Source organism: Amblyomma maculatum, chromosome 9, assembly GCF_055883805.1.
Source record: "Amblyomma maculatum isolate TAMU_Amacu chromosome 9, ASM5588380v1, whole genome shotgun sequence".
Taxonomy (NCBI): domain Eukaryota; kingdom Metazoa; phylum Arthropoda; class Arachnida; order Ixodida; family Ixodidae; genus Amblyomma; species Amblyomma maculatum.
The window spans coordinates 50130448-50157976 of NC_139352.1; the positions used below are offsets into that span (position 1 = coordinate 50130448).

The window sequence follows — 27529 nt, forward strand, 5'->3', positions numbered from 1 at the left end:
TGTTAACATGGCAGACATAGGAAAACCAACCAAACCATTTTCAAGTGTCTCTTATAATCGAGTGTATCTTGATCGAGATTTAACTATTGAACATGGTCCGCGCTCTTACCACTGGTGCTTCTCTTAACAGTTCTCAAAACGTTCTGCGTTCAAGGACCGGTCAACTGTACGACCTTGAGTGATAGCGCTAGGAGTGCACGAAGGTCACAATTGGTCTCTCATTCCAGTATTTTATGCCTCATTGCTGTTATAAGATGAATTCTAGGCCAAGTCACTTCTGTAGCTCTGTTATCATTACTGCTTGGTCTAGATTAGTCGGAACAGATGCATAGAGAGAGTTTATACATACCCAATTACCTCATATGGGTGGGTGCCAGCTAGCATACCAGGCAGGCACAAGCGGCTGCACTGGTCACTTGTTTAATGCAGTGATAACATCCTCCATGGCATACAAATTCTAGCCCTCTCCTGTAATTGTAGGAAGTTTTATTTCAAAACGCGCATCACATTGTGCTGGTGTAAACATGAAAAATGTCACATTTATAGAAACCGCTAAATGTCGACTGGTACTTCAAGGTGGTTGTAACAATGGAAACTCCTTTCGGGGCTCCAATTAGACCTAGATTAGAGCTTGATCACTTTAACATCCTCACAGCACATAATAATGTTCGTTGCGATGTAGTAGCTATATAATGAAACGGCATATCAATACAGAATTGAGCACGGGCATCTTTCCTCTGCAGAATTTAATGGATCGGTGGGAAACCACAGGAAGGGTTGCATTGGCTACACCCATCTTTTCACTTGCTACAGACCCTCTGAATAAAATGCAACAAAGCTGATTAATGGGTTGACTGCTGGAGGTAGTGGGGCAAATGGTAAAAATATATCTTGTGTTTCACAGTTTCAGTCGAAGCATCTCACTCAAGCCACACAGAGAAGAAAACAGTACTGGAAAAGTTGTATACACAAGATAAATAACCGGGACGAGTAAATTCTCACTGCACACACTTCATAGCACTGGCTGCTTCCTGTGCATATCCACACCGACAGAAAATTTCTGAGCAAGCCAAAGTGCTGTATCTCTTCATTAAACTGCTAGAAACAGATCTAGCTCTGGTAAACAAACCACACTGGCGTTCAGCCATTTTCAGGGAAATCTTTCGAACCACATTTCTAATGCTAAATTCTCACATCTCGCATTACAAGAATTACTTGCCACATTCAAGAATTAGAGTTGCTGCATTTGTTGTGTGGCAGCAGCCTAATGGCTTGCCGAATGTGTGTATGTTAAAAGGGGATAGTTATTTAAATCCGTAAGTGGTGCTGCCAGAAGATAAAGCAGGTAGTATTAGCAAACTTCGGTAGTATTATAGGTAGTATTAGCAAACTAAGTACACATTGGTAAATATGATCAAGCACACTGTGCATAGCACTAGTGGAGCAAATCATAACTGCATGATCAAGGCCACTAAAAATGGCCCGTTTTTGTCACCACTCCGATGCACAGGAATCACACCAATGCAAACCTCACCTACCCATTCGAGTAATTCCAACAAAGTTGCATTCTAGGAACAATGGTAATAACGAAACTTGCCACAATCCATATCTGCTATAAAAGGACTGAGTTCAGAGTCCAAAGCTCCCTTTATTATTAAGCTTCTGAAAAGCAACTTACCAGGAGACAATCAAAACCAGTGTAAGAACAAAGGTTATAAGCATGTTATCTGCACACCAATCCAACATCACAAGCCTATACACATCTTTTGCATGGTTTGCTTTGGTTTGGTGAAGGTTTTGTTGCCCAACTGGGAACAGTTTGAAAACTGAAACCATGGCAGTATACCACCTTCACTGGGTAAACATTACACACTCACACAGGGACATAAAAAGTGTGAATACACCGGAATTCCTACACAAATTTCTAAGCTACACTAAGCTTTGAAGCACCCTTTCGCACTGCGTAACAACTCTAGCAGTATCCAGTTCACACAGTGTGTAGACTTGCACAGTTTCCGGCAAAAGTGCACAATCCTTTGTGTAGTACTGCTGCACAGGTAGGCAACATTCACGACGCTGGGTGGTGATTGTGAGAAACAAAATACTCCAAAGACTCATCACCATCGCAACAACTTGACCATGCACAGCCATCGACCATCCATAGGGAAAGTTTTACACGTCATCGCTTTGTGCCAAATGACACTCTTCCACAGCTGTGATGCTTCAGCACCAGGTCTGGTCTCGGAGTGTGAAATCCAACATTTCCTCAACTCAGTATTTCCTCAACTGCAATATTTTCCTTTTCAGATTGCAGATACTTCAAGAGCGATCACCATGAACACCGGGGTTGAAGATGCCTTGCTTTCCTGAGTGCACTAATTATGTTGGAAAGTCTTGTCAATCACATGGTTTAGGTGTTCAATGCTACAGGACTGTCACTTTTTCGCACAAGTCAACAGTTCCAGGTGACTTCACTTGGTGTCGCTTGGCCACCGGGAGCCAGGAACTGCACGCTTTTTGATAGCTGCGCTGATATCCAGAGCTGGTACTCTTGTATGCTGGCAGCAAACAAAACTCTCACTTCACTTGAAACTCGCTGAAGTGAAGGAGTGTGTATTCCAGCCACAGAAAGTTAATGTGCCAGTGTCTTGGAAACCAGGTTCTTTTGTGAGGATCTTGTAATGCCAGAATGCTCTAGTGAGATGCCCGGCAGCCACCTTGCGGGCACTTTGCACGACACACCCAGGCCCCGAGCCAGCCCGTGGTGCTAGTCGGAGAGGTTTTCGGTGGCAAACTCTGATGGCGGCCGCTTGGCAGCGGAGGTGTTTTCAAGGATCAGCGACTCCTCACCGAGCACAGAACAAAGTTCACGGAGACGGGTCTCCATCTGCGGGACGCCAGCCAGTTGAGCCTCCAGGTTTTCTTTCTCTTCGCGTAGTGAGAGGCGGGTTGATGTGTCCAGAACTTCGAGCCTCCAGCCGCCCTCGCCGTCAAATTGGAGCAAGTGCGTGTGGAACTTCCTGCATTAAAATACAAAACATCATGCCTAGTAAACTCGGAACTTTGCTTGCTGACCTTGTTTGCGCGCAATATACTTAGCCAGTAGCAAAAAGCAGAATAAATGTTTTGGTCCAGCAAATGTTTGGTTTATTGAAAACAACAAATTTTTCATCCACTTTGGGCCCAGTTAACCAAGAGTCTATTAAAACCAATAAAGCAAAAAACAAAAAAGGGTGGCAAGTGTGCTTTGTCAACCGGCCCAAGTTGCAAGCAAGTTTCGGTGAGTTGGACATATAGGCTGCAAACTAATTACGGCGTGTGGCCCTGTTATCTGTAACCAAAAACACAGTAGTCACACGATGCAAAGAGTGCTCAGGAGTAAAGCAAAGGGTCCAGGCAGAGTTTTGGAGAATGAAACAAGAGCCATAACGCAAGTAAAAAGGAAGAACAGGCTTGTTTGTGCTGGCACAGCTCTGCATTTTTGCCCAAGCTTCAAAACCAACAAGGAATTATTTGACACTGGATGATGAACAAGGCCACACGTGACAGCTGCTGGTAGAACAGAATAGAACAGATGTAGGCCTATTGGTAGAGGACTATTAAATGGCTGCCTTTAAGCGCAGAGGGTCAACAGTAAGCCTGACACTTGGCATGGAACATATCATTTGCACAATATGCTCTATTAATATGCCCCATGCATGTCATTTGCATGGGGCACATCATTTGGACAGGGCAATGCTGTCAATGACAGTGGGCACCATGATGTACAGCCTGAAGCTATTCAGCAATCTTACCATAGGCTCATGAGTATGTCACTGCCAGCCTCTACACCAAGTAGTTTCGTTTATAGTGAGCAAAATGTTATAACTTCTAATCACCTAAAGTGCCATCAAACCAAGATACCATCATTAAATTAAATTCGATATTGACCACTGTTGCTTCTTGTATTATGATGTGTGTATTTTTCTTTCACCATCGCCAACTGCAAGGAAGTTTTCATAGGCTTAGAGCATTCAGATTTTAAGAATTGTGCCTTTTTAGCAGCCTTGAGAATGTGGCATATTCAAGTGTCCTTGGCACAGGCTCACATAAGATGCATTGATGTGAAATGCCCACATTTAGGGTGAATATCGATGTAATGAACACATTTTTTGCTATAAGTTGAAGTGAAGAAGAAATAAATGCAAACAGATTTGTTACACATATGACAAACAATACAAGCAGTGAGTACACATTTGTGAACACATATAAGAAAATTTCTTTTTTTAAATGACGATCGGACATTTGATGTGACAATTCTGCGAGAGCAGCTAGATTTACTCTCGATAATTATGCAATTTGTTCTACTCTAAGTTGAGGCTTCCTACATTCGGTAGAATTTGTCTAGAGGGTGAAAGCGGGTGACAGTGGGTGGCACTTTTGGAGTGTGGGAGATTGGTGCGGGGAGGTAGATTAAATGTGGCAGCGAGTGGGTGGGACAAAGGAAGAAGGCTTATGGGTGGTGCTTCTGGAAGGTGGAGGTGGCTTCACTGTCTGAGGCTACAGACAGACACAACGTCTGCTTGTATTACGACACTAGTACTGCTCTCGCAGTAAAAAAAAAAAAAAAAAAAAAAAAAAAGAAGCTCGCTGCACAAAACTTAGGCAACCTTAAATCAAAAAACATTTTGAAGCCACCTACCACAGACCAGATATCAAAAAGAATAAGGCATGCTCAACACAAGAAGGTATCACTCTTTTCAAATTGTTTTGCAAGCCATGCCATTATGACATACAAAAGTGACGCAGATACTATCTTTTGCTACAGGTTAAACTGCATGCAAAAAAAAAAAAGCGCTTCACAGAAAGTAGAACCCACCACAGTGACGGCCTGTGAGTGATGGTGAGCAGTGAGATGCCATAGTCCTTGGCTGCCTGGTAAATTTGGCTCTCCACATCAATGGACACAGCACTGGTACACTCGTCGAGCAGGGCAAACTGGGGCCTGCACACAGGGGGAAACCCAAATGGGTACTTTTGCACCTTGCAGCAAGATCATCATCAGCAGCAGCTGGACTACATTATGCCGCCCCCTACTACGCTTTCCTACCCTTGGCACCCAATTTGTTACTATATTTGACCATTGGTTAACCTCTCTTAGTTCTACATGCCCTGTCCATGCCCATTTCTTCCCAATTTTTACTAGAATGTCATTAACTCGAGGTAATTCTGTGACCCACTCTGCACACTTCTTACCTCTTCACATTGTACCTACCCATTTTCCACGTTTCAACTCCATAGATGAGTACCAGTAAGATGCAAATGTTATATACTTATTTACTTTCCTCTTGAGCGATACCAGTAAGCTGCTAGTCATAACCTGTGAGTACTTGCCACATGCACTCCATCCTAATCTTATTCTCCTAGTTATTTCCCTTTCAACAAGCTCAACAACAAGGTCCTGCACGATGCTCAACACCTAATGTAGCAAAGTGAAAAATCTGCAAGGGAAAAATGAAACTGTTTGCATGACTTTCTATGGTATGCCTTAGGGCAAGTTAGCAGGAAAAAAAAAGAAGACAGTGGCATTGTTGTGGCTAGTACATACCTGTGGTAGAAGAGGCGAGCCATGCCCATTCGCTGCTTCTCTCCCCCAGACAGGATGTCTTTCCAGTCTCCCACTGCGTCCCAGCCTGCAAGAAGACAAGGACAGTGCCGTAAACAAACGGAGGTAAATTGTGCAATACCGTGACGAAACGTAACACTGCCCCATTATATTTCAGTTTCCTAATCCATGAGGGAAAATTAGTGTTAGTGTTAAATTAGTGCTAATTAGTGATCTAAATTTCGACAAAGTGTTGTTGTAATGTAATGTATGGCTCCTGCTTTCCCGAAGCATCAAATTATGTTACCTTAACAATTTACAATTGAACTATGTACCAATATCTTTAACCTTAACAACATTCTGTTTATCCTCACTTCTTTGGAATGAATCACCAGATGGGCATCACTAATGGTCACTCCAATACAGCATCAATGCAGCGAAAGACAATACATAACAACGACAGCAAAGGTGCATTAAAATTGAGACAATGTAAGCGAATGGCTCGGTTCAAGTTAACGGCTCAGTGCTGCACAGCAAATTGAAACTGAAGCTAATCAACACAGCTCTGAATGAGACAAACCAAATGCCTTCGAATTCATTCAGCAAGAAGCGTGCCACCGCCCTCCTTTGTGAGCCAAGCAAATGATGTTCTTACCTCCTTCCCTGACGATTATGTGCTGCAGGTGCACAATCTTGAGGATTCCCTCGAGATCAGCGTCATTGAAGCCACGATTCCGCATGTCTTCCAGTGTGTCCGGGTAGATGACCTGGTCTCGCAGGGTTCCTAAGGCCATGTAGGGCCTATGCACAACATTAGAACGCGTATCATGCGCACTGTTTCCACCAGCGACGGAAAAAGGCTCGATGAACAAAGTTAGTGGATACTTGGGTATCCTCAAGAGTTCATGTGACAGTATTTCCACATGAACATTATGCATAGCTGTTAAGTAATACTAATCTTAACTGGTAGAGCTAATTAGTGGTCTTAACCAACTAACCGTAGCTGTAATGTAATGTAAGGCTCCTGTCCACTCCATGGTATGCAGTGGTCGAACTGTGTTGGAACTACCATAGTGAACGAAGGTATTGCATCTGGCTTGCAATCGCAAGGGTACGATTCCCGTTTGACCATGGTTTCTTTCAGCAAGCGTTTTTCTTTTAAGGAGGTATTTTGCAAAGGTGGGTAAATGATGTCTTGACCTGTTGTATGTCACCACTGTATTGACCTTGAACTTTTGACCTTGACTCAGCAACCCACCCCAAGTCCCGCCTCAGAGAGCAATGCACTCGGAGGCAAGACTAGACAGGACAGCCACCACACATTATTCTGCCACAGTAGCCGGCCATGTCCTTGACAAATTGAACAATTACGCTTGAACTTTTTCGCTCGGAATACTGACAACGCCAACTTTCCGCAGAACTAGGTCTTCAATGGTCTTGCGTTGAAATACTTACCTCTGCGGTATGTAGAACAGGTACTTGTTGTTTGGCCTCTGCAGCTGGCCACTGTAAAGAGGCCACAAGCCACTCAGAATCCGGAAGAGTGAGCTCTTGCCACAGCCGTTGGGACCCGTAATGAGGAGGTGCATGTCTTGCGTCATCTGCAAGGTGGTGCACAGGCAGAACAAACCGATTAATTCCTGAGCGGTCAGATGACACCACAGTGCACACAATAGTGTGCAACTGACTCAGATCTCTAGAAGACAAACTTCTCAAACAAGTGACAAAACAACGAACAGCCTTACTGTGAACGTGAGGCTGGGGACGACGACATCGCAGTTTGGTGTGACAATGGGCACGCCCTCCAAGACTATGATGCCATTCCTCTCCATCACAGTACCTGCACATAAGGCAGAAGAAAAAAAAACAGAACTACCAATTTAGCGTGGTTAGACCAAATGCGAATTAGGTGCATTACCCAGGTGGAAATCTTGACCAGGTAAGATTTCCACATGAGTAGCACAACAGCTTCGACCTCAGTTTTAGGTCATACATTCATCAGTATACAGTTGTAATCTACCATACTATGCAAAAGAACACCTAATATGCATTTAAAGCCCCATTTCAACCAAGCTGTACGAGCACGCCAGCATGACCTAGAAATAGCGCGTCTGAGCCAGGATCCAAGGATCCCAGTGGCTTAGATTCCCACTTCAAAAGCACTACCCAAGTCGACAACCCCTGCCTTCCTGGCTACAGACAGACAACCGTCAGCGAAATCGGTGATTGGGGCCTCTAGTGTTAGTGCACTAAAAAATTTCGTCACTATGGCCCCTTGTCGGCGTCACTTGCAAACTTCAGTCCATTCTTAGATTAGCACAGAATGTGGACATTTTCAAACCTTATATGCACTACGAAGTTCCACCACTTACTGACTGGACTCAACCCAAATATGTTCTTTACGATATGATTTATTACTTCATATGCGAGAAGAAAATGATCTCATCATTTATTTCAAGGTACAACATCCTACACAACTGATGACATCATCAAACTAAAGCATTATGAACGGACAGACATGATCGTGGCCCGAGCATGAGCCCTTAAAGGCTTTCGCCTTAATATGAGGTGGAAGTAACACAAATGTAAGCTATGCCAAATGTTCTACCCACCCTTGATTTCAGGCATGCCATCCTTGAAAGTGAGGGTCTTGAGGCCAAAACACCTCTTGGAGGAGCCGTCGTTGGAGACAGCCAAAGTTCGTTTGTAGCGGCATTCACTCACATCCTCAAAGACGTTCAGCATCTTGGCGACACGTCCTGTGTAGCCTGCCAACTCGGTTATCTGAAGAAAGGAGAGCAACAATACAATTAAAGAATGACAAAAAATTACAGGATTGCATTTGGCTTCGCTTAAGAGTTAAATGGCGAAAGATTTTCCGCCTTCTTTTCTTTTACCTCTATATAGCGTTCCTGTACTTGTAACAGACCCTTTGCAAAACTCTGGAAGTCAGCTTTTCTGCACAGCAAAAAACCCTTTGTTTTGCCAAAGATGTTTTGAGGGCAGAAGTTGGGTGCAGTGTAGGAGATGTCCATGTGACAATAATGGCCACATCTATTTCCTGCACCCCTCTGCCTGTTGTTGCTGCAGCAATTATGGTACTTTTTCAAAAGCGAACGAATTCAGCTCGCCATGTTCGTGCATGACATCAGGCTTGACAAAGAAGTATTCTGCGCTGCACCCAACTTCTGCCCCCAAAACAGGTTTGGCAGTCATGGTGAAGGGGTTTTTGCTGTGCTGAGCAGCTGACTTCCACAGTTTTGCAAAGGGTCTATAACTTTTCTTTTCTTTGGTTTCATTGTCAGAGGCATCAGCATCTCAGGACTCCTCTCCTTGACATGTGAGACTGAACAATGGTTTCGTTGTCCGTGACATTGACATCTCAGGACTCCTCTCCTCGACATGCGAAACTGAACTGACTTACACATGGTCTTATGGGGCTTTTTACAGGGACTACGCCTACCTAGCCAAAAGAATAAATTATGTAGAAGTTGGAATCTACTATGATGTCTGGCAGACACATCTCGCAGACGCGAGATTTTCACCATAAGCCGATAAAGGCTTTCGTCTTAAAAGAACTGAGGAGTGAAATATACACAGCAGGCACCCAAGGCATATCATCATGAGTCTATGCCTCTCCAAAACGTGAGAATTTAGAATAATGCGCGCATAATGACTTTATAAAAGGGGAGGGTTAAAATTACTGAGAGACCTTGAGAAGGCTGTCTGAAACAGGTATAGGCCCTATTCACTCTCGGATCTAGCGGGCAATAGGAAGAAACTGCATTACAGTTGATTACAAAGTGGGCAAGGCATAAACTGTCCCTGTCCCACCGCCCCAAAGGGGTAAGGAGGGGCGGGGCGGTGGGTGGTCAGTCACACCTTGGGGAAAGAATTCATATCAAACTTTCTTGGAAGCCAAATTACCGCGCTCAAGGGGCAACACCACAATGCCACTGCCATTTCGAGTGCCATGTGGTAGCCTGCATAGGCATGCTGTTTACCTCTTGTGAACACAATAGCAAGCAGAAACATCGACAGTTTATATGTCTCAGCTAACTTGGACCAAGTTTTTAAAAAATACGGTTCGCCCTAGTGCAATGAAAGAAATTCAGAGATGTTCAGAGTTGCCTATGCTAACCTCCAATATTTTTTTCATTCACTACAGCTGATTAATTAGTAAAGACTAATTAGCTATTTCTTAATTATTGGCTTGAGAGAAAAAGTGTCAATGCAGAAATTTTAGATCTCATAAAACAGCTAGTTACGTTGTTTCCATCAAACTAGCGCTTACGCAAAGTGATATTTTCACCAGCCGAAAACAATTTGCGTGACGCAATAATAATAATAAAAAAAAACTTTCTCGTGACTGCGGCGTCACTTTAAAGCCTCGAGACGCGTTCGAGATAACAAAACCCGCTTTTCTGGGCGTGCTCTCTACGATGAAGTTGGTTGTACGCACTTGGCGAATGATTTAAAATAGCAGCTAGTCACGTGACAGCATTTTTTGAAGGCCTATAAATATGGTGGCGTAAGACGTAGCGCGATGGAAACAACGTAGCTATCCGTTTTTCAAGAATATCTACAATTTTTGCATTTACACGTTTTCTCTCAAGCCAATAATTTCAAAAATAGTTAATTAGTATTTACTAATTAACCAACTGTAGTGAAAGAAAAAAAATACCGGAGGTTAGCATAGGCGACTCTGAAAAGTTTCTGAATTGTCCAAGTTAGCTGAAATTCTGTTGCTCCGAAAGGTGTGCCTCCTTATATTACAGTTAAACTGCTGCTCCAGTCGGATACAACTTAAGTCTGCAGTGACTGCCACAGTCGTACATGTAGTCTAGCTAAACCTTTCATGTTACCTGAACAAAAATATAACCATAAGAAAATTATACGCATAGGAATTTCGATGTATTGGCTTGTTTGGTATGGCCCAACATCAAGGATCTAATTTCGTTCACTGTTTAGTCATCATAGAAATACAGGACGCCATGAAGCATGGCCCGTTGGTACCAACTGCTGCGAGCTGTAAAGCAGTACTTTGACCATTACAAAGAAAAACAATCATAACAGTGAGAGATCTACATTAATGGCAGCAGAACATCAAAACCATCGTGATCAAAACTGGTAAGAAACTGAATAAAAATTGCAACAAAAATATGCATAACTCTGTTATTTAACTATAAACTGTCTTAAACAACCAATAAGTATGCTGGATTATAAAATGCTTAGCATTAAAAAAAAAACCAATTTCATCATAAGTAGCTGTATTGAAATTTTGGATTCTAGCCTCGTAGTTTGTCAAAAATGTCCCCAAAACTGGCAAAATAAGAACTAACCCTTACAATGGGTGTTTCAGCTAACACTTCGAAAAATCCGCGAGTTCAAAATAGCCGAGAAAAAATATTTGCAGCAACAAAGTCCGCCACCTGCGCATCTAGTAAACTCATTAACATTTTAACGAACGCAGGTAAGGTTAGCGCCAAGACAGAGTTTGAAGCCGCGGACAAGATGCTATCAGTTTTGGAAACGAAAATCACCGAGCAAACGCACCCTACGCAGTGTTTGCATAGCAAAGGGTTAGGGCTTCTTGAACGTAAGATAGCGGACACGAACATTTATGCAATAAACTTCCAGAAATATAGCGCAAAAAAGCGGTGTTCAGGCATGGCAGTGCATGATAATAATAAGAATAATAATTGTGCATGATTACCTTTTCACAATTTGAGGAGGGCAAAATATCAAACCAAGACAAATATATGCACCCACACGATGGATATCAACGAGTAGTTCCGATCCCGCTCCCGCATTTCACTCTCCCGCTCAAAATAGCCGTGCTTACGTCATATTAGTGCTGTTCCACTATCATAGTTCCATTGCGCCGCTTTCAGCGGCAGTTCCGAAACGCCGCAGCCCGGAAGTGGGGCGGTAAAAACGAAACAAGGAACGAACCACGGAGGAACGATTACGTACGTGTTTTGCGGATGCGTCATGCGACCTGGGCCAACGTTCTTAGATACAGTTGGAAAACTGCGCGGTGCGAAGTGGGCCAAAACGATCGCCAATCTGGCGTGAGTTCATCGCAAAGCGACCGCAGCGCCCCTTTCTCCCGTTGCGGTAGATGGGTGAGGCCATAGAGCTAATACTAATACAGCTAATACACAGGCGGAAATTTTAAAATATTACTAACCTTTTCTTTTCAGCAACACAACAGAAAATAAAACTGCGCATGCGTTTTTTAAACACATCTTCGTACGCATGAAACGCCACCGCGTTTGCAGACTTATCTCAAAGGCAGGCATATAACAGACATGCAGCAGACGACACGCTTGAGCCGCCTCTAAGAACGTTGACTTGGGCGAAGGCGCGTTTTCGAGGTGCTTCACTGCCTCTGTGGTGTTTAGAGGCTGACAACATGGGATTCCAGGACTGCTGCGTACAACAGCGCACCGCCCCGGAGGGTTCGATTCCCGTCTCACCCTCTCGTCTCAAATGCGCTACCCGGGTTCCAAACCATACCCCGTAGGAGCACTAGCAGACGACGCTCTGACACGTGATTCTAAAGTCTGATTCTAACCGATTCCTCTGAGCAACGCCACCTCCTGGGGGCACATTGTGGATATATTGTCTAAACGAATAATAACACATTTAAAAGCCACTGCGCCCGGGTTGGCAGCCATGTCACGTGGTCTTCTGACATTACACAAGCCGACGATCAATCAGCGCCTGGCCAAGTCACCTGCTAGCTACTACCTGCCAGCGCCGGCATGCTCGTAATTTTTCGCTCACAACGCTGACGCCGCGGCATTTCTGAAGAATGGGGTTTATAACGCTTTCGCGTAAAGAATAAATAAAAGAGCAAAAATTAACCTCGAAAAATTAACAAAACACTGAGAGGCATCTTAGCTGACTACTCTTAAACTACTGAAACTGCAGCCGTCGGTGATGGAAGGAACTTGGTTCCGACTCTTCATAACTGTTCGGGGTGGCATATTTGCTACCTAAGCGTGCACGTCTATCAACGCACCTCAAATTTCCACGCGTAGCGCAGAACACTTAAAAAATGCCCAGCCGTGCGAGGCGGCTTTAATTGGAGCCATGGCCATTATTGGGCGCCCTCACCTCCTTGTAGGAGGACATGAGCCTCTCGGTGGCGTCCCCACCGGCGATGAGGATGTTCTTGGCCGTCGTGATGAACTGGGTCCTCGTGCTCACTCCGTCGTCATTCTGGAAGGTCTCTTCTGCAACGAGAAAAATAAAGCACGCGCATAAGGCTTCAAGTTGCATCACATACGTCTTTATAATTTAAATTACTTCCAATTGGATGTTAACAATGGACCAACAGACTGAAAAAAAAAAAAAAAACGTTTTCAAGACGTTTTCAAAGCCTTTGTTTGAAACGCCGCTGATGTCTGCTGTACTGCGTCTGCTTCTGTATGCTGTGCGGTGCGGCGTTCGAGGAAAGGTGCAGCGCGGACGCATGGATCGAACGCTCGGCGGGGTCAGCTTCGTACATGCGTGGATCGCCTGGTCATATGTCAGCGGGTCATGACCGAACGTGACGTCATTACCGGTCCGGCACGTATAATAACCGGAACCGACATCATCATGACGTCACATCCGGTCATGACCGATGACGTCACAATCTCGCGGTGTCCCGCAGAATCTCGCGAAGCAGTGTGACACTTCTCGCGGACGGACACTCATGAGTATAGCGTACTGGATTTCGCCTTAATACTGCAAGAACGTCATGGAGCTATACTATACGTACACTCGCTCGGCAAGGGCTTCGAAAGTTTTCCTCGTTTTAACAGCCCGATCCCACTGGCTGGTTAAGTCGTCCCGATCGCACGCGTATAGTGACTGACACCGGGAAAAAGCAGGCAAGAGTCGCGCGTGTTTGGTCAGGACGACTTTGAGCAAAACGTGTAAAGCGAGAACTCGTACAGTAGCAGCTGCCTCTAGAAAAAGTTGAGCGCCACAGTCGGCTATTTCTTGACACAGCGCGAAACAGACACGACAAATATGAAAGTGTAAGCCTTGTTTCAGCAAGGGTTGGCAGAGCACATTATTTTATATTGTGTATACTCTCGTCTTTCCCCCCTGCTTCATCAACAGTCCGACAGCCTACGTGGACTGCGTGCGCACGCGGTAAAAGACGACCAGTTCGCGACATACGAAGGCAAACACTGAAAAAAAGACAGAAGCGTTTAAAACAGCACGTAGTACCTGCTGCGACAGTAGGCAAGGATATGAATCATACGTATAGTAGACGGTGGAGGGCTACGGAATAATTTCGACCACCTGGGGATCTTTAACGTGCGCTGACATCGCACAGCACACCGAACGCCTCTTCGTTTCGCCTCCAGCTGTGCGTTGTCAGCGTACGTTAGAGATCCCCAGGTGGTCGAAATTACTCCGAAGTCCTCCACTACGGCTCCTCTATTTCTCTTTCCACTTTCACTCCCACCTTCCCCCCTTTCCTTACGGCGCGGTTGAGGTGTACACAGAAAACAAGTGAGACAGTTACCGCGCCTTTCCCTTCCTATAAATCAATCAATCCATCGAAACGCAGCCGCCGAGGTCGGGATCGAACCCGGGTACTCTGGCACAGTAGTCGGGCGTCTTACCACCGCACCACCGCGGCGGGGCAAAATCGGCTTCAGACATCGGGGTTTTGCGAGAATGCGGGTAGAAATGCTGCAGCACTAAAACGCAGCGGCAGCGCTAATGCTTCCCCGCCGGGGTGGTGCAGTGGTAAGACGCCCGACTACTGTGCCGGAGTTCCCGGGTTCGAACCCGACCGCGGCGGCTGCGTTTCGATGGAGGCGGAACGAAGTGGCGTCCGTGTGCTGTGCGATGTCAGCGCACGTTAAGATCCCCAGGTGGTTTAAATTACCCCGTAGCCCTCCACTACGGCTCCTCTTTCTCTCTTTCCACTTTCATTCCCACCCTCCTCCCTTCCCTTACGGCGCGGTTCGGGCGTCCACAGAGCAAGTGTGACAGTTACTGCCCCTTTCCCTTCCTGTGAACCAATTATTATTATTATTAGCGCTAATGCTTCCGAATTGTCCCAATGCAGTTTCTGCAGTGACCTATCACTCCGCCCTAAACCACCGCCGCGTTTTTCATTCATCCTCCTTTCACTCCCCCATTCATATTTTATCCCCAACCTCGCGGCTGCAGCGTTTAACAAGAGCGAGATTGCTACTGGTTTTTCCTTTATTCGTCATAAAACTTCATCGCACTTGCAGCTCGATTTGCAATGCCAAGGCTGTGACCGAGTGCAGCGCAAAACCGCAAAACCCTGAGCAGCCATCTCTTCGACGGTAACGACGGTGAAAGCCACGGCAGGCGATGGAACGGGGACGGGGAGCCAAGGATAGCAGCCACAGCAGATATATGCAGCAACGGCTATCCAGATACCATCAGCCAGCGGCCGCACAGGCAAGCTGCCACGTAATAATCTTGGCTGAGAAAGCAAAGGTTGAAGTCCTCGCCACGAACAGCGGCGACCGAGAAAGTGAACGTCATCGCACGATCGGTAGCGACGAAAGGTGCGCTAATCAAACGCGCCGCAGCGGCAATCAAGCTATTCGTTGCAAAGCGGACACAGGCCGATCGCTTTCGAGGGAGCTAAGATTGTCACGATACGTCGCGGACAGGGTTGGCTACTAAACGATAATGAACGCTCAGCATGTCTTATCTGCACAACGTATTACAATGTTTTTACGCAAATTGAAACAATGTATATACGAATAAATCTTACATGTCGATGAGAGACCAAGAACATATTTTTGCCGTCTTGTGGAGCAATTATTTGCTAAAGTCCTCCCGATTAGTTAATGGCATGACGTTAATCACAGAAAATGTGCTGATGCACTAGAGATATTTCCGTAAAGTTACGTTAAAGACTTCGTTATGGGAAGCACGATTTTGCCCTGTTGCAATGTACAGTATGGAGTAATTTCATGTGGCGTCACGAAATACAAGAAAAATATTTTAGTAAAGCGAAGACGCAGCATATATCGCGGAGCAGCCGGATGCCTCCAGCGCATGCGCAGTTCCAAATGTGCACCCCTTCCTCGCTCCTTGGAGCAGCGTGCTTGCGACGTCGACGATATGAACTGCCGTGCACGCGTTCGTCCGATTCTCAGGGACACCTATTGTGTTGGCAGTCAGAAAAAATTCCACAGGGCACTCTGGACCACTAAAGTGTGATCAGGCGAAATTAATTATAGCGCGGTGGATCGTAGCCCTCTAACGGCCCCTCTATCTCCCTATCTTATTTCACTCCCACCTTTCTCCCTTCCTTTCCGGCGTGGTAGATGTGTCCACGGAGAATTGTGACAGATACTGCGCCTTTTCTATCTAGTAAATCAATTTCAAACGCCGCTGATGCCTGCTGTACTAACGCCTCCTAGACATCTGGGTCTGCTTCTGACTGCTGTGTGTTGCGGCGTTCGAAGAAGCGGCAAATAAAAGGCGCCACAGGGACGCCTGGATTGGACGCCCGGTCAGCTTCGTATATGCATGAATCGCCTGGTGACGTCATGAGCTGTCGTGAGGGTACATCGCGCGTCCCTTGTTGAACAATAATAATAATAATTGGCTCACTGGAAGGGAAAGGCGCAGTATCTGTCACACACATTTTCTATGGACACCTGAACCGCGCCGTATGGGAAGGGAGGAAGGTGGGAGTGAATAGAGAGAAAGAGAAGCCGTAGTGAATGGCTACGGAGTAATTTCGACCACCTGGGGAACATTAACGTGCGCTGACATTGCACAGCACACGGACGCCTCTTCGTTTCGCCTCCATCGAAACGCAGCCGCCGAGGTCGGGTTCGAGCCCGGGAATTCCGGACAGTAGTCGGGCGTCTTACCACTGTACCACCCCGGTGGGGCTCACCGGCGTTCTATAATTATAATTCGTTTACAGGAAAGGAAAGGCACAGTAATCCCGCTATCCTCGCGGTATATATAGATATGGGGAATTATGAAGGGCATTTCACGATCCAGGGCGTGCAGCAGTTGGTAAAGCGCTGTGCTAGGTTTCAAGGGATGGAGATTCGATTTCCGGTGGAGACAAAGTTTATTACTTTATTTTAAGGCGAAAGACTTTAATGGCTCATACTGTCGTGGACAAATTGTGCCGCTTTTGCGGCGGCTGTCGCGTGGCATTCCTTGGCGCGCGTTCAAGTGTAGGATTCAGATGGCAGGAATGCTAAAGATGAGACTTCTGGAGGAAAGGCGCAGTATCCGTCACACTTTCTCCGACAAGTGAGCGTTTGGATGGTATGCGATCGATCGCTCCTGTCGCGTGGCGTTCCTTGGCGCGCGTTCAAGTGCGGGATTGCAGATGGCAGGAACGCTAGACAAGACTTCTCAGGCTTTCGCCTTTCACTACTTCAGTCGCTAAAGTTCCTCGTAATTTTTTTAACTCTCGCTCTCGAAAGCGTGACACCTCTGCTGACGACCTTCAGTCAACAACGATGAGGCATTGAAGACTTTCGCCTTAATATGTGTCAGTCTTTCATGGCTGTTTTTCATACCGCTACATGTTTGTCTTGCACACATCCAAGGTCTCTTCGGGTGCATAGCTGCTAATTGGAGGTTTCTCTGAAGACGTCCAAAGGTAGTGACACGGAACGAAATGAATATTCACTGAGACATAGTAGTCATTTCCGGTCTGGTGACGTCACTTAATCCCTGCACCCGACGCCGCATTTTCCCCGCCGACAGCGAAGCGACATAACGTCCCGATGAAAACGGCCCTGGCCAAATTACGGCTTAGGCCCGTTTCACATGATGCGATTTTCGCCCTGCGACGATTGTCGTCGGTCTCGCCGCAGAGCGAGCGTCACTCCAGCCGCAGAGGCGTTTCAAAAAGGTTGGAATCCAGTCGCAGCATCGGCGCGGTCGTTCTGCGACTGACCAATGAGGAGCCGAGGAGCATCGCGACGTCATGTGACGTACGGTGACGTGAAACGGGCTGGCACGCCCAGTATTGAAGGAGAGCGTGCGCCCCCCATAAAACACCCCTGTTTTCACGTCCAAGTGGTTTCATTCGGCGCAGCAATGCGCTTTTTGTACGCTGAAAGACTGCGAGTTTTTATAAATACGTATGTATTATATGAGTATATAAATGAAACATGCTCTGTGTACGCGTTTTCTACAAAACATCAAACAACCCTGACGGTATCTCTCACCGAATTCGCACGCGGGTTCGCTGCATGTGAAAGCGCTGTGCGAAATCGCACTGCGGCGTCACCAACTGGACCGCAGCATGTGAAACGGGCCTCAGTCGATCGAAAATTTAACGGAAGAAAACATAGTCCCATGGGTCGGAGCGGACAGTCACAGCTTCTGAAGGGTGGATGGGCGCACCCGAGCGCTCGCTCGCCGTCAGCTTCACAGCTATCTTCATCCACACACTGCCGTGGCCTATAGCCGCTAATATCGAAAGATTCGGCGTAGTACAGGGGCTGCAATTTCACGACTCCACAATAGTCATAGCCGTTTTGACCTCATTTCTTGCAAAAAGGACCACGCCGTTAAAGAAGGGCCCGCTTATATACTTATTCGTGCTATACCTAACCATATTTACGCGCCGTTAACTGCTGCACCCAAAAGCGCTCAGGGGGCGGGAATATATACACACACCAATGATCTTCCAATATATTGATGTTCCCTCATTCCAGCCGAAGTAAAGCCAACTGGAGCATCGTGTCGTTATCATGGCAACGTCGTCGAGCAGAAGAAAAATTCATCCCCTAGTGGTATTCGAACCACAGCCGGCGAAATCAGTGCAGCTCCGTTTCTCGATATATCTCCGCAGCCCGCATGGGAGAGATTTTTCACTGATAAGCATCAGTTCTGAAGTCTGCCATGCAGGTGAGCTGAAGAAGTTTAGGCCGAAACTAATTGGAGTTTCCCACCTTGACCGTGTCGTCTGCCCTACCGCGCGCTATCGGCCACCGATGTAGCAGACGATGCGCAAGCCAGAGCGCTGATGAAGCTAATGAAGGCGCACGATGGACGCGTCGTGCGAAGGCCGCTAGTTGTACGAACGCCACGCGACCCCAGAGTCATATTTCACAGTTTTCCCCTGTATATATGTTGACCTGAAACGCCCGCCAGAACAATGGACGAGAAGGGGCGATCGAGACGCGAAATCTCACTTCATCCAATCCTCCGCTGCATGAGACAGGTGTAGACAACGACTCGTCACTTTGTACTACGCGAAGCAGGCGTGTATGGAATACGTCCACACGTCCAGCATACTTTAGACCCAGCCATATAGATTCAACCTCCCCGAGCGTCCTCGCGCATCATGGGTACTGAGAGGAATGATCATCATCCAGTGCCGCAGCTCACACTCCAACAAACATCATCGCACTGAACCGTTTTCTTTCTTTGACCCTATAAAAGACAAATAAGTGCAACTTTCCACCTTTTTCTGCCTTCTGCCAAATTTAAGTGCGTTGTTCATACGCAGTTATACCAACTGTTCACTTTGGTCGTCGGGGGTCGTCTGTATTAAATACGGCAAACAATTGAGATCTGGCGACGCAGTTCCCATAGAAGCTTAGGGGACGCTTAAGGTAGACGAGATAGAGCCTTTTCATTTCCTTTATGATGACAGATATGTTCATTGGCATACAGTCGCACGGCAAGGCATACGCTACAGGCGCACGTTTTCTGCGGCGCAGCGCAGTACGATCGCAGGCTTTCCAATGGGCGCCGCATGTTGGTGCTGATTTTCGCCCTACAACGGAGTAAACGTACAACAACGCCGACACCAGCTTTTCTGCGACACCGCGTAAAATTTCCTCGCTATCCAACTCACGTCCGACCTCGCGCCCCCCGACACCGCGTAGTCGCCATCCTGGCCCTTCTTTCTTTCTTTCTTTCTTTCTTTCTTTCTTTCTTTCTTTCTTTCTTTCTTTCTTTCTTTCTTTCTTTCTTTCTCTTTCTAAAAATGAAAGAAGGAACTGCGACAAAAGGCGGTTAGGCCTGACGGGGTCAAAGTTCCCCATACAGTTCACAGTATAGCGCGCAACACGGAAAACGAACGATAACAGACCATTTCAGCAAACGTGGTAATTAAACATACTTAAAATTAAAAAAAAAAAAGAAGCAGTGTACACTATACACTCAAAAAGAAACAACAGCATATGGCACACAAAAAAACGCAAAAAAAAATAATTGTACAGTAACATAACACGATAAAAATTTGCATTTGCCAAATACAAAACCAGACTAAAACAATTATTCCACTTCGGAGAGTATCAACTGCTTTTTCCTGTCTCTGAATGAAGTTCGCTCTGCCATGGTTTACGGTTCGCTCCAGCTCTCACCACCAAAAGCACTTCCTCCCAAGCTCCCTGCCACGGATAGAATACCCATGCCTCATCCGTACGCTGTCCAAAACTCTCTCCGCACACGCCGAGACAGCGAAGAGCGTGTTCGCGGAAACCAACGCCACTAGAACGCCTCCAGAAAGCGCATAGCGTTTCCCGCTCAGCTGTAGTACAGTGACAGCCGTCGCAAAACACACACACGCACGGACATCACATACATGTCGACGTCTTTCGCCGGCCGCCGCCGCGCAACACTCGCGCTCCTTCGCCTAGTAGTTCACGGCGGCGGGGAAAAAGCGGATATGCACCGAGCAAGGAGAACGGTCCTCTACGCAAACACAGCAGGGGGAACGGCACAAAAACAAGGGAGGTGAAACACGCGCGGAAGGCCGGTCAGCTAAAAGCAAGATCGGAGTGGGAGGAAAAGGCAAGGAGAGTGGCACGGGAGGGTCCCACAGTGCACGGTGGGAGAAGAAGCAGGGTCAGTCAACCGCGTTCCGTCCCGGCTGGGGGCCGCACACGTGCAGCGCACGGCGACCGCAAAAGTCGGCCAGACGGGGCCGACACGGGGATACCCCCTCGTCGAAACAGCAGCGACGCGCAAAGTTGGTGAGCGCGAAACGCGAGTCGTGCACGGAATTAAGACGAGTGGGACGAAGAGAAGAGCAAACAATTTTTTCGCGAACTAGTGGCGCCGTTTGTTGAGGAAGGTTTGAGCACTAGTTGAGCGGTACAGGGCACCGAAAGACGCAGCCGCGATGATAGAATGCGACAAGGCCGCGAGACATCACAACACCAGCTCAGGCTACTCCGCGACCGCTGAGGCCGCCCTGCAGGACCCCTGCCTGGAGCGCCAGCAATGGCTGGCTCGCCGCGGTGTTTACTTCAGCCACAGCCAACGGGACCCTGGACTGAGGGTCCCGACTGAGGGTGTCCTCCGCTGACTAAATAAATAAAGATGTTTTGACCTCCTCAAATGGACTGCATTCCCTAGACAAGCTGTCCAGGGTATACCATAAGTGCTGGCTAACAAGGACAGAACATTGCTCGCACCGCCCATTCCAGTTACATGCGGAGAAAGGGGCCTCATAAAGGAACAACCGAGTGTCCATATGCGGTGACAGCACAGATACTTTGTACTTCTATACTGCGCGTGCCCCCATCGAAGACACAAAACGGTGTGGTTTCATGCGCAGTCGCCAGCTAGCAAGATCAGACCTGTTTCGAGAACAACGCGACGACCAAACTTCCCACACAAAGGAACCGAATACGAATTAACACCCCGTTCACACCTCTTCAGTGCCAAAACCAGGTCACTCGGGCCACCCTTTCTCGAACCCGTCTCTACAATCAGGCTTCTCAGTGGCTGCCACTTCCCCCACAAGAGATGGACCTGTGGACGCGTATTCGCGTTCTCTATCTTAACTACTTCCGTGTCCAGTTTCTCAGAAACACTTAAGAAAGGAAAGCGTTTGTGCAAGTATCCCGCCTGTCCTTGTGTCTCTTGAAGGGGGCAAGGAAGTGGCACCATGGCTGCGCAAGTCTGAACAGCGGAGCACGCCAGCACAACCAATGGCGCGTGGCTGGTACAAGACGCATAAATTAGAACCGATCGAGAACGTAGCCCAGAGGTAGTTATATAGAGAAGCAGTTCGCTGATTTCCAAGGAAATGATTCGCCAAAACAGCGTCGGATACAGCGCGTGCAAGAGGCACTAATCGACCGCTTTAGGGGTTACAGCAAATAGCTTGCTCACTGGTATACCAATTTCGGGGGCACGCCGTAATTGTGGCACGCCGGCAAGGAAGATTGCACGGTCTGGTTTGGTTTGGTTTGAGGGGTTTAACACACCACAGCGACTCAATATATGAGACGCCGTAGTGGAGGGCTCAGGAAAATTTCGACCACTTGGGGTTCTTTAACGTGCACTGACATCACACAGCACACGGGAGCCTTGCCTTTCGCCTCCATCGAAAAGCGGCCGCTGCGGCCGGGGATTCGATCCCGCATCCTCGGGAACAGTATAGTCGAGCGCCCTAACCACTGCACCACCACGAAAGGGCAAAAATGATGCAAATCTAAAGCATCAAAATACTATACCGAGTCGATTGCGATACTAGAAATCGAGTGGGAGTTGCGCACTTGGAGATTGCAAGAAGCAATTCCTCCTCGTCGAAAAGCTTGACTTTGCCCTCTGCGATATTTAAACTCTCCCCGCCTACGGAAGATCTCCGACAATTTCTGGCCAAAACTCAACTTAGGAGAACAAAAGCCACAGAACGCAGCGGCCGACTGTACAAGCGACGTATTGTGTAGCCTTCCTTCCTTGCTTGCTTTCGTTGGTGAGAAAATAGAGAGTTTTAGCTTACCGTGATCCGCGATCTGCTACCGTGATCCGCCACCGCGCGTTCCACTGCGCATGCCTAGACCCCCTTGACGCCGATAGATGGCGCCACATACTGGATGCCGGACCTGCCGCGTCGGGACCAATCGGCCCACGTGCGGTATAGAGTCACGGTAGCGGATCACGGTAAGCTAAATCGCTAAATGTCTCTATTAGCAGACCCACGGTACTAGGGCCCCCCTCCTGTCGACAACACGGACTGCAGTATATCCTACCTGCTGCCTCACACCTTCTTCACGGTTAAACCTTTCCCGTGCTTCTCTTTCCTAAGTTTACTCTTTCCTCTCTGATACCATGCAGTGCGACACATCTTTTAAGAAGGTTTCCTCTTCTCCAATTAGCGAAGGACAGCAGCGCGCAGCGTTCGATCGTTCGATCGCAACACGCTCGGCCGCGCAGTCGCATCCCGCCCACGCATCACCGGGTGCGCGCATTCGAGTGAGAAAAATGACGCAGCGACGACATCCAAGAGCTGCTGCTTGGAGGGGGAACGAGCCCGGCGCACGCCACCGACACGCGACACCGGACCACGCACGTGACTTTGCGTGACTCACACGCACTGCTTGCACAGCATAAAAAAAGAAAAGACGCGGAAAATGAAACTTTCGCAGAAACCGCATGTCATGCGTACGCCCATCGATTGACCACAGAAGCCTATTGCTTTCTATCGAGGCTATATCCTTATATATGTACACCACTGCTCCCAAAGCGCAACGGGATAATCATGCACAATATGAGTTTCTTCTTTTTCTTTTTTTTTTTTTTACGGGGGGGGGGGGGGGGGGGGGGGGAATCAGCCACCTAAACAGAAAACACCAAGTGCGGAGCAATGGGAGAGCCGGCTCACCAGCTGCGAGCTAGAGGCCCAGAGGGGCACTCATAGCACACGCAAGCGAGGTGGCCCGACTCAGTGGAGCCCTGGACTAGGGGCCCAACCACAGCCAGGGAGGTGACGGACTTCCAGAAGAAGCCTCGACCTCCACCGCTAACAAACTTACAAAAGACAAATAAAGTTTTCAATCAATCAATCGAGGAGCTCCAAAGCTAAGCCGAATGCCATTGTAATTACAGGTGCATCTGCATATCGTTTAAAAAAAAAAAAGAAAACGACCATAGCTAAAGTGGCCTCTTATAACGCCTGTGACCAAATCATGTGAAATAACCGATCCAGATCCTCCCGATGTGCGATCAGAGCGTTTCACCACACACGGACGATGTTTTTCACCTTCTTTAAATTTTTCTTTTACTACAATTATTTTTATAAACTGATACATAGCACTATCAAGCATTGGCTTTTCATTCTGAGCACGTTTACACCTTTGAACTCTGCTTTCCAATTTTCATTTATTCATTTAATTGATCAATTACACAAATTAAATTTTCTCATTTCGCAATCAAGCATTGGCTTTTCATCCTCAAAACTTGACACCTTTGAACCCCCTTTTTCTAATTCTTCATCCTTCAATTATACTAATTAACTTATCAATTGCACTATAAATTTTCTTAATTAGCATGTAGCTTTTTAAGTTATAGCATTTTGACAACATTGAAGCCAATTTTATCATTTTCATTATTATTTCAATTAATTCATCAATTACACTCTAAATTTGCTCAGCATCATCAAGCATTGAGTTTTCATTCTGAGCTTTCGACACCTTTGAACCCGCGTTTTCCAATTTTTTATATTTTCATTTCTTTATTTCATCAATTAATCAATGATTTCATTAACTCGTCATCGCCTACCAAGCACCAATCAATCACCAATCACTAGAACCACAAATTACCACGACATGGTTTTTTTCACGCTGCTCCCAATTACCTCCAGATTTACTTTACGGCCTGCTGAGCAGCAGCATGCCGAGGGATCCGCCGAACATCTTGACGAAGAAGCCGATGGCTGATAGCGAAGGAATCATTAGCCCCGTCACCGAAGAAGCAACGATGTACGCCTCCGTTACACACACGTACCTTTTTTTGGAATGGTTGGTATTGGCTGCCTAAATTATTACTAACTAACTGAGAGTACGCAGAGAGGAAACGACAAGTATTTCCTACATTATATCGAGTTTACTTCTCCGCAGCCGAAACAAAATGAAATGAACTGGTGCCACATAACAGAATATCCCTATTCAATGTTACCAGCTTCTGTTGGTTAAGAGAGCAACGCTCCTGATGGCGTGCATTGAACTGCCCTAACCGTCTACTTCACAAAATATGCATGTTCAACCATTCTTAATTCTAACGTTAACTGTGCTCGAATTATCACAGCGGAAAAGAAGTTCTGGGAACAAAAGTGTGTTGTATGTAGATTTTTGCACTGCAAAGAGCCAAACAGAAAATTAACAGCCGCAGGCAGATTATTGGCCTAATTATTCGCACACATAATTTACTTCCGCGTAACTCATACATCACAAAATGAAGGGACAGCGTGCACCGTTCGCACCGATGATAAGTGTTTTTCTAAGTTTGATAAGTTTTTCTCAATTCCTAGTCGATTTGGCTCGTTTCGAAAACAAAAAAACTTTTCTAGGACACTTTGGCGACTAAAGTGATGAAAGGCGAAAGCCTGAGTGCTGCATTCTGCTAAGCGACTGTTGCGCATGTAGCGATGAATGCTGCTACGAGTAAAGCGAGCGACCACTCTTTCACATTCTGCGAGTGCATTTATTCAGTGAATTCTCCTTGGCAGCGACGAGATCGCGCTCCTTGTATCTTCGCAGTTGTTCTACCTTTACTGTTGCGTGGTTGATGTTACCGGGTGCGCGGCATTAATTAGCAATTATAATTAGTAGGGCTACTGTCGCTAATTCGCAATTAATTAGACATTAAGTAGTATGAGTCAATCGTAGTTAATTAACTGATAATTAAGTACTTATATCTTAGTGACTAGGCATTAATTAAACATTAATTATTAATTGGTAATTGATCATTGATTGACATATGGCCATATAAGGCACGCATTTGCGCATGCTGTGATGGTGCTCTGTGATTGGTCGAGACCACGTCGCAACGGCGCACGGACGCCACACCGTTTCGCCTCTATCGAAAAGCAGCCGCCGGCGGTCGGGATCCAACCCGGATCGTAGACGGTCTTGAAAGACAGTTGTCTGCAATGTTCGCATCAAGCATACTATTTTCACACCCTTATTTTTACAGGCCTGAAAGAAAGGTCACCACGTGACAGCTGCAGGCGCACCTATCTCGCCCCGTGTACACGCAAGGCACCGCCGGGTACCGCGCGTCGGTGAAGAAGCGAAAGCGCTCATATACAAATGCAAGAGTAAAAAAATAAAAATAACGCCGACAGAGCCGAGTAAACAGCGTGTGCGCGAAGCCTCCTTCCACTGGCGTGTGAGCAGGGACCTCGCAAGCACACAGCACCACTCTGCCTGGACGTGCTCCGCGCATTCATCACACTGCGCGTTCCAGGAAGGCGCGAAGGGCACGAGCGCGCGGCGTGGAAAACATCAAAACGCGGCACGAGCTCGTGGAGAAGACTCTGCGCAAAGTTGCGCCCACAAACAGCTAGCTGGTCGGAGGGTGAAACTATAGTGCCTAGAAATATAGCGAAACGGCGTGAGAAGCACAACGCTCCGTGACGCGTGCTCAAAGAAGAAAAATGAAACCATCAAAAGAACTTCAAGAAACGACAGATTGTGCCAACACTGGCGACCCACCTCCGTGCTTCATGCAAATAGCCAGTAGGGCACATAAGCGACTCGTGCAGGTCGGAGCTCACTGAAGATAATTAAAAAGGCGGTGGACCTATAAGGGTACGTCAAAAAATCATCGGCAATGTTGACATTGCTCTGCCCGCATTGTTCATACTGACCCCTGTCCTCGTTTATTGCTACGATGTCGTGGTCCTGCTATAAAATTCTGATCCTCATTGCTCCATTTGTCTTCCTTTTATTGCAGGATAGATGGTGGCCGCGCCATTAGAAGTTTGTAACAAAGAGGAGCAATGAGCAGTGATACGGTTTTCGCGGCCGGAAGGTGTGAATCATGGACATCAATCCACGAAACACTTTCGGCACAATGCGGGAACAGTGTCTTCCCACAACGGTGTCTTACGAATGGACTAAAATTAAAAAGAAAAGGGTCGTACGAGCGTTACGCACGCGCCGGATGACCATCTACGGCAGGACATAACATTTTGCGTGCACGTGAAATTGTTCCGTTAGACAGACGAGTGACGATTGTTGAGTGGTACACCGTCTGTAATTTAGTCACGAAATCATCCACAACAGTTTTGACTTTCATAAAGTCAGTGCATGATGGGTCCCAAAACAACTCACAGTGTTGCATAAACAAAAACAGCTGGAAATCTGCCAAAAACATTTGGATCGCTATGGTAACGACCATGGCGACCACCAAGCTAAACACAGAAGTTTGGCCTCTAATCTTATCTGTTACCTTGACCTTGACAGAGGTCACGGGCCACGCGGTAGCTACGTGACTATGCCCAAACGTTACATGGTGATTACCAGGCTTAAGACAGAAGTTCGACCTATCTCGTCGTGACCATGACCTTGACAGCGTCACGGGCCACTTGGTGGCCTACATGACTATGCCCCAAAAGTCACAAAGTTTGACCTCTGAATATCCCTCCCGACGACAGGCAACGTGACCTTCACAGTGGTCACGACCACTTGGTGGCCTATGTGACTATGCCCAAAGTCACATGGCGACCGCCAGGTCATGCGACCTTGACCTTGACAGAGGCCACGGGCCACTTGGTGGCCTTCGTGACTATGCCCTAAAGTCACACGGCGACCACCAGGCTTAACTCAAAAGTTTGACATCTAAATCTCCCTCAAAATGAAAAGCGTGCATACCCGACGGCTCGATTTACCTGCCTTTCGCTAAAAAAAAAAAAAAAAAAAAAACAGTGCGCGTTACAGTGAGATGCTTATTTACTGTGAATCTAAAATCGTGCAATTAGAAGCAAACACAGAGGGCTATTGTCGGAAGGCGTTGCAAGGCAATGTCCGTCCACATACCGCTGCCCACACTGCAGAAACGCTCCGCAAACTGAAGTTTCAAGTGATGGCTCATCTTGCCCCTTCTGACTACCACTTGTTTGGTCCTCCCAAAGAGGCGTTACGGGACCGCATATGTTCACCAAGGAGCAAGTGAAGGACGCGGTGTATTGCGTGGCTCGGCGGCCAGCCG

The 27529-nt window shown here is 47.0% G+C and overlaps 1 protein-coding gene across 1 annotated transcript in view; it reads right to left on the reverse strand.

The window, feature by feature from the left end:
* Positions 1-468: 468 nt before the first annotated feature.
* The window catches only part of Abcd1 (ATP binding cassette subfamily D), a 75999-nt gene continuing 48938 nt past the window's right edge, over positions 469-27529 (reverse strand). The window contains exons 3-10 of the mRNA XM_084578752.1: positions 12710-12828; positions 8197-8368; positions 7330-7424; positions 7040-7185; positions 6240-6385; positions 5588-5672; positions 4859-4984; positions 469-3020 (exon numbers count right to left, since the gene is read on the reverse strand). Coding sequence (XP_084434878.1) covers positions 2768-3020; positions 4859-4984; positions 5588-5672; positions 6240-6385; positions 7040-7185; positions 7330-7424; positions 8197-8368; positions 12710-12828 — 1142 coding nt within the window. The 3' untranslated portion in view covers positions 469-2767. The remainder of the gene's footprint in view (positions 3021-4858; positions 4985-5587; positions 5673-6239; positions 6386-7039; positions 7186-7329; positions 7425-8196; positions 8369-12709; positions 12829-27529) is intronic.